At 55.7% G+C, this 8191-nt stretch overlaps 1 protein-coding gene across 1 annotated transcript in view; it reads right to left on the bottom strand.

The window, feature by feature from the left end:
* The window catches only part of BCL11B (B cell CLL/lymphoma 11B), an 80251-nt gene extending 75515 nt beyond the window's left edge, over positions 1–4736 (bottom strand). The window contains exons 1-2 of the mRNA XM_015599587.2: positions 4658–4736; positions 3984–4352 (exon numbers count right to left, since the gene is read on the bottom strand). Of these exons, the coding sequence (XP_015455073.1) occupies positions 3984–4352; positions 4658–4736 (448 nt within the window). The remainder of the gene's footprint in view (positions 1–3983; positions 4353–4657) is intronic.
* Positions 4737–8191: the final 3455 nt, after the last annotated feature.

An 8191-nucleotide genomic window follows, 5' to 3' on the forward strand; every position in this document is an offset into this window, starting at 1 on the left:
ACGTCAGCTACTGCTAGGTGTGTTCACAGATGAAGAAGCTGCAGTTCATAAGGTCAAGTCCCGCTGCCCAAGGCTGGCAGGCAGCAGGGTGGCACAGGCCTGGGCCTGCACACAGAGGTACGCGGCCCCCTCCATGCCGCCCACAAACCTCGGACACCCCTAAGCCCCCTTCCGCTCACTCCTCCTCAGGACGGCCATCCCTGATAACAGCTCAGAGACTCCTGTTCTTTGCAAACCCTGGAACCTGCCTCGTGTCCCCTCCCAGGGCCTGCCACTCCCATCTCCCCTTGGATGGGCCCCGAGCTCCCTCAGAGCGCAGGGAGAGGCCACAGGAAGTGATCTTAAGAAACAAACGGAACCCTTATAAGGCGGACAGATGTCAGAGGCAGATGCCTGCCCCAACCTGCACTTCCAGGCCAAGGCCCTCACCTCTGACCAACTCCTCCACTCTGTCCCCACATGGGACGCAAGCACCAGACCTCCTCCACTCACAGCGGACACTCAGGGTGCAGGGCCCGGGTCTGAGACCACACAGGTCTAGGGCAGGGACGCTCCCTGCCCACGGTCTGGCCAAGCTCCCCACGTGGGACAGAGCAGCAGCCCTGACAGCCACCCTCCCACCACGCGCCTGCCCGAGCAGACAAAAGGCGGCAGATGCTCAGTGAATGAATGAATGAATGAACGAACGAACGAACGAACGAACGATGCTCAGTGAGTGAATGAATGAATGAATGAGTGAGGGGATGCCCTTCAGGAGACAAAGCTTAGCAAATTTCCTCCTTACTCTCCTACTTCTTTCTTTCTTTATCATTAAAAAAAAAAAGGGAGTAGTCACTCCTTTCTTACCCATGTCCAGAATTACTGTTCCCCAAGGAAGGGCCGACCCGGGGTCCAACCCCGTTGTGATTTCTGACAGAATTCCAACTCGGTTCTCACGCCAGGGATGCCCTTGAGGGCGGAAGGGCCCCCCGCTCATTTACAGCCCACCCATTTCCTGAGCACCTGGCAGCGAGGGTCCAGGAAAGGTGTGACCCTCACGGCCACCGTGGGCTCGTCGCCTCGGACAGCCGAGCCGGAGGCGAAGTCCCAAGAATCAACAGCCACCGGCCCCGGGGACAACGGTGGGGCACGGAAGGGCTGCAGCTGCCCCTTCCGGCCACAGCGGCGAGCAAGGGGGCCTGGGCGAGGCCGGGGTGCCGGCGGCACGGGCGCAGCTGTGCAAAGTCCCAGAAGCCTGACCGGAAACGCGCCTGCGAGTCCGCGTGCCCCTCTTAAAATATAAAGACTCAATTATCTTGGAGCAGCTTGCTTTACACATGAATTGACACATTTATTTTACAATAAATAACTGAAAGTTATCTGTGTTTCCTTTACTGTTCATCTACACAGAGAAATAATAAACAGGGCTTGTCCGCGAAAATGCAACCACTGCAGTCCTCGGAATTCAATTAAGCTAAAATAATTAATGCTCCCACCGTATTAAATGACTTTATACATTTGAGCCACTGAAGTTTTATTCTTTAATCTTTCCTTTTATTAAATATAACAAAAAAAAAAGTTGGTGCCAAAGTAGGAAGGGAAAAGTGGGGGCCAGGGGGAGGGCACGACGCGCTGTCACACGGGGCGGGGGTCTCCCCCCAACACGGCGTGGGGACTGCCGTGCGCCTCTGCTTAAAATACCATTTTAAACGCTTTGAACAAACATATCTCTCTAGACTTCTAAGGGATTATTTTACGTATTTCCTCAAGAATGGAGAAATCCGTTCGTCCTGTTGCCGAACAGAAAAGGCCAAGAATATCTTTCGTCGCACATAAAATAAAAATACTGTGGGCTGCTGCGGTATTTACAACCCCAAAAAGAGGGGACGGGGACGGGGGCCGGGGCCGGGGCCGAGACAAAGCGCCTTGGAGATTAATTTCGCCTTTTCTGAAATCACATTTAGTCGCTTTCTCAAACAAACCCGCCCTCGATGATCTGCAGCCTCTCGGAGGAAAATACCTTCAACGTGAAATGAAGATTCGTATGGGTTTTTGGCAAAAGCAGAAAGCCTTTCAGCCGGCATATAAAGAGGGGCCCAGGTCTCAGCTGGCAGAAGCTGCCCGCGACTTGTGAAATGTAAGCATTTACACCTCCCCCAAGGGCACAGTGCTCCAGCCAGTGCTCCCGAGCCCTTGCCCAGACCATGGGGACAGGCGGTGTCAGAAGGGGCCTCTGAGATCAAGGGGCCTAACCCCTCTTTTCACAGGTGGTACACTTGTGTACACTGGTTTACACCGCCACTGAAAACAACCCCGGAGCGTCTGATGAAGGAAGTCAGGCTGGGGACCTCCGCCACGCAGACAAAAGGGACTCAGCTCCTTTCTCGCCTGAGGGCTCGGGCCCTCACGGAGGAAGTGTCGCTGGAGGAAGTGTCACTCGGATCTGCACGAAAGTCAGAAAGCAGGGTTTGTGTAATCGTGGACGTGGCAGACATCTGTCTCAGCGCCCTTGACCCCCGAGGAGGGTGACAGCCTTCGTGCTGAGACACACGGCAGCAGGCGAGGCCCGCGGGCCCACATCCACAGCATACACCACCGGTCTGTCCACAGCCCAGAGCGCTCATTACCCCATTTTACAGATGGGCAGAGGGAGGCCTGGGGTCACAGAGTAGCCAGGCTTGCTGCATTACCCTGCCCACTGCCTCCGCCTCCTCCGTGGGGGCGGGGGCCCTGGGTACAGCAGGCTCACCCTCCAAGGAACACCCAAAGGCTGTTTCCCTAACATGCCCACGAGCCTCCATGATCAACACACGGTGGACATGGAGCCACACGTTTCCCCAGCCGCCAGGGGCAGCCCCCCACCCTGAGAGAAAAGTCCCACTGGAGAAGCATTTACAGAGCCTCTGCTCAGGCCAGCGCCGCGCCAGGCCGGCCAGTGCTGTCAGTGACTGCTGGCCAATGAGGAGGCTGAGGCGGGGCCCTGCGTAGCATCTGCTCAAAGTCAACTCTCAGGATTCAAACCCTCATCTGCACACACTCTGATGCCATCTCGCCGCAGGACAGGCTGCTGCTTCTAGGGGACTTGGGCCAGCCAGGCCCCTCCTTCCCCCCAGGCTTCCTGGGCTCAGAAGTACTAACCGGAAGCAAACGCTCAGGGTTGCCCAGAGCCTGGGCTCCCCGGAGGAGGTGCTGGCAGACCGTGGCCGGGAGAGAGGGACTCGATGCAGACCCACTGTGGTGAGCACACCTGGCTGGAGGACACGAGCCCCACACCTGTTCCTCAGGTACTAGGAACAAGCCGTCCACGTGGCCGGCCAAGTGGGTGTGCCAAAGGGCACATCCGACCTCCCCCAAGGGCGCAGTGCTCCAGCGAGTGCTCACGAGCCCTTCCCCAGACCGTGGGGACAGGCGGTGTCAGAAGGGGCCTCTGAGATCAAGGGGCCTAACTCCTCTTTTCACAGGTGGTAAACTGAGGCCAGAGAGAGCAGGGGGAGAAAATGAGCACTCCCACTCAGCGGTGCCTTCCGGGGCCGGCCCACGCGCAGTCCCACAAGCTCACGACCCCAACGAAAGAGGTTTCACTGGCTCCATTTCACAGAGTGGGACACTGACTCAGCCAAGTCGTGAAGAACAGATTCCAACCCGAGACCATCTGGCTGCGAAGCCAGAGCTAAGCCGTGAACACCAGCAGAGCGAGGGCCGACCAGACTTCCAGATCCCCAAGCTGTCCTCTTGGCCCGTGCACCGGGCCCCCCTCGGAGTCCCAATGCCAAAGGCAAAGCAACCACCAGCCAGTCAGGCTGCCCTGAGCCCCAGGCCTGTCTCCTCTTCAGGGTCAACTCAGAAAGCACAAGCCCAGCCGGCGGCCCAGAGGCTGTCCTGGCCACCCCAGCACCGACACCCTCAGACCGAGGGCAAGCCCCCCGACACAGCCAGGGGCCAAGGCGGGCATGGGACCCACAAGGTGGCTTCCTCAGCGGCCAAGCGAGTGCAACGTTCCATACCTGCAATGTTCTCTTGCTTGGGGCAAATGCCTTTCGTGGGCGAGAGTAGGTGGTCATCTTCATCGGGGGTGACCTGGATCCCAATCTCCACGGGCTCGGACACTTTCCTGAGCTCGGAGCGTGAGGAGGGCGGCGGGCTGCCCTTGTCCAGGCCTTTGTCGTAGCAGGCGCCCAGGCTGCCACCACACTGCTTCTTCTTGTGCTCTATAAAAACCAGGATGTCCCCCAGGGGGAAGTTCATCTGACACTGTCCACAGGTGAGCAGGTCAGGGTCGGGGCCACCCACCAACAGCCCCAGGCCGCTGGGCTCCTCTATCTCCAGACCCTCATCTTCTTCAAGGATGGCGGCCTCCACATGGTCAGCCTCTGCTGGAGAGAGAAGGGAGAGGGGGGAGGGGCAGAGAAGACAGAGATGGGCTTAGGCAATCACGAGCACCCATCGTTCGCTCCAACCCGTCCCCACCGACAGGCGCCAGAGATCACCGAGTCCTCCCCACAACTCCTGGAGGCGGCTGGGGGGTGACCATGCCGCGTGTGACAGATGGGCACACCGCGGCTCCCGGGGGGGCTGCGGCCTCAGGACTGCTGACCTCACTACTTTCTAGTTCATTCTCTGCCACGCCCCCCTCCGACGTGGCATAGTGCCACGCACACGTCCACATGCACGGACGCACGTCCTGGTGTCACAAGAGACGCAGCCATCCCAGACGTGGCACTATCCGCTAGAGACGAGTCTCCCAGGCTTTGCGACATCTGACCGTCGCCTGGGGGGCCTGCACGCACAGACCCTTCCATGCCCAGGCTGCACCCCAGACCAGCGACGCTGGGATCCAAATGGCAGGTTGTCGTTTCTTAAGCCTCCCAGGTGACCCCGACGGGCCGGCGAGGCTGACAAGCGTGAGGCACCTGCCACGACCCCCACCGCCACCCCCCGACCCCGCCGCAACCTACTCGGTCTCGCCCGGCTCGCATTCCTCTACCTGAGACCTGGCCGCACACCAGACAAGAAAACAGAGACCCTGACGGCCATGACAGGGCCAGGCCTTCCAAGAGAAAGACGCCCATGTGCTCGGAAAGCAACAAGTGAGTGTTGCTTCCAGAAGAAGTATGGAAAGGAGAAGCAATGCAGGGGAGGGCACTGCGAGCCTGCAGGCGGGCGGGGAGCCGCCTCTCCTGCCCAAGGCCCAGCGCCTGGTCACACGTCCGCCGCTCCGTAGTTGTCCCAACACGCATCGCCTCCCCACTGTCCTTTTTTGCTGGTCGGTTGGATTCTCACTCCCAGAAAAAGAAAAGGAAAAAAAATTCTTCAGATGCCGAAAGCATTTCTTGGCAGATGACAAACCACACTTTCAATGGGCTGTACATTTTCACATTTCTCTAGCGGCCGATACACTTCCTTTTTGTAAGGCGCCTAGGACCCACATGCTTGGAAGCTAATACATGCCTCAAAAAGCAGCAACCTCCTCAGGGGAAGACTGGAAGACTCGGTCTTCCAGCCGAAGAAAAGTGTCATAAATAAGGGAGGTGGACAATGAGGGTGCATCTCCCCTCAGGGTCAGAGCGAACTCGAGTCGGAGGTTTTTGAGAGCAAATGTCAACAGCCGGGTACAGGGCTCGAGCGTCAGGGTCTTCAGAGGCCTGAACCCCGAGGAGGCAGGTAAATTTCAAGTGGCGTGATATTTAGGGAAGGATCACGAAAACCACAGAAGAACAGAGGGCCGGGATGGAAGAGAAACACATTCCGGGGCAGTGAAGTTACTGACGGGCCGGAGCCAAAGAACAGATAATTTAAGGAAAAAATTCTGTGGCATCTTTCACCCTACACATAAATCACCCCTCTGTATTTTCGGAACACAGACTTCTGCGGGGCCTGTGTGGGCCCACGTGTGGGCCTGAATCTAGAACAGACAGTGTGCGACCGTCTGTAACACGTATGATCTCCGTGGGTACAGATCCAAAACGGGTATTGCGGGAGGGGGAATCGCCATGTGAGAGCCTGCCTGTGGTTCTAGAAAAGCAGAGAGAGCCTCCTCAGTGAATTCAGTGGAGACTCGCACGAGAAACGTGGCCGTGCAAAAAAAACGCCCCGCAGATGAAGAAATCCCAAATCTGTGGTGTGCATCCCACTAACGAGAAGAACCTATATGGTAGGGGAAACCGTCATTCCCCACGCCAGCCCCACAAACCATTAATTACTCTCGAAAAAGAAATCGGAGTTTACTTAAAAAAAGAGTTGGAAGACAATGCTACATAATTAATTTACCAATTTATTTTATGAAAAGATGCTTTGCTACGGGTAAAACGTAATCACTACCCTCACACTGAACAGGGGTTTCAGGGGGCCTGGATTCTTGTGAACGGTTTGTCACAATGTAAAAGGTAATTATTTGGTGCCTCTTTTCCCTTTAATGATCTAAGATCTAACATTGAGCAATACTGTTTATATTGAAAAGCTCGCACCTTTAATTACCAATTACATATACATAATTTCAGAGCCAAAGGAGAGGGCTGTGAAAACAGTTCTTTAGAAATATAAGGATGTATTGTGCGCCATTTCTAGAGAAGGAAATCTAATAAATTGGAGGAGGATGTCAAAATATTGTTTTGTTAAAAAAAAAAAAAGAGAGAGAGAAAGAGGCACAAAGGAAATGAGCTGAAAAGCAAAAAAAGACAAAAAAAAAGGACAAAATGAAATTGAGAATTCAAATGCAATAGGGGCGCGTTCTGCGGTGGGAGGGGGACAGTCCCTGGTGCCTGGCACACTGCTGTCAGTGAGGGCATTCGGTAAAAATAAACGATGGCATTCGCTAATCCGTCCACATCCCCACCCAGATCGCCCCTCCGGGGGTCGGAGGTCGGGGAAGTGTCTTCCGCTGGCTCCCGTTCGTGTTTCGTGTTGCTTTGCCTCCCATTAACTTTTGCAGCCTGGTCCATCGCCCTCCTGCCCAGGAGTCCCGGGAAGCGTGGGTATCTCCTCCCTGCTAGGAGGTTTTAAGCTACATAATTTCAAATTCCTTTGCTAATTCAAAAAAAAAACAAAAACAAAAACAAACAAAACAAAAAAACAAAAACAAAACACACAGACTAATTTAAAAATTAGCGAAGGTCACATCTGCCTGTTTGCCAGCCTCGCTCCCTGTCCTCGTCGTTTGCTAAGGACGCTGTACCAGCTCTGTCTCCCTTTCTCTACCCCTTCCCCGTTTTTTTTGTGTGTGTTTTTTTGTTTTTTGGTAACAGCTGATCATCTTCCTTGATTTGGCAGCCCCTGCCTGTTCACTTTCCTCGTGCAGCCAGCCCTGCGAGCCCCGGTAATTGACTTTGCAAGTATCTCGAGCCATCCACTGTGCTGCAGTTCAGTTCTGCCTCCGGTGTCCCCCCACCCCCGACTCCGGCCAACCAACCTGGGCAGCCCGGCCCTGCTGGCACCCAGCGGTCAGCTCTGAACCCCAGGATCCAGCTCCCTGCCTCCAAGGCAAGCCCAGGAGGCAAAGAAACACCAACCAAAGCATCTTCCTCCCCTCCCACTTCCAGTGTTGAAAGTAAAACTCAAGATGACAGCGGACGTTCGCCCAGCTCCAAGAATGGGGTTTCCTCTCCCCCACCCCCCAGGGTGTGGGGCCTGCTACAGAGGACACTTCCCAGGAAGCTGGCAACGTCACCCCCAACGTTCAGAGAGAGGAGGCACCCCAAACCCCCCAACTGTCAAACTTCTGGGCCAGACCAGGTGGACCAAGACAGCTTGCTGAGCCTTAAAATCTCACACTCGAGGCCTTCGGAGACACCTCCAAAGTCAGGCTGTGGTTTCATTTCCGCTGGCAAGCGGATACCAAGCTGGGCGTGTGGGGCGCATGCATGCGTGTGTGTATCTGTGTGTGTGCATGTGTGTGTGTGTGTGTGCGTGTGTGTTAGAGCTGTACCAATAAGGGATGAAATGAACAGAGAAAGAGCCCCTTGGCCAAGCTCAGAGACGGGCCCTCTTAGAACCCCCCGCTTTCTCTGTCCTGAGAACGGGAGCTGCACAGCCCCACACGGCCTCGGAGAAGCAGGCCTCTGCTGTGGCAGGCGGAGTGGTCCAAACTGCCACCCACAGACAAGAAAGCACCAGAAAACAGAAAAGATACATGCAAAACAAAAACAGCCTTTCACATTCCCAGACCCTGCAGACCAGCCCCTCCGGCGGCCTGGTCCGCAAACTCAGGCCTGACCCA

Source organism: Pteropus alecto, unplaced genomic scaffold (assembly GCF_000325575.1).
Source record: "Pteropus alecto unplaced genomic scaffold, ASM32557v1 scaffold8, whole genome shotgun sequence".
Classification (NCBI taxonomy): domain Eukaryota; kingdom Metazoa; phylum Chordata; class Mammalia; order Chiroptera; family Pteropodidae; genus Pteropus; species Pteropus alecto.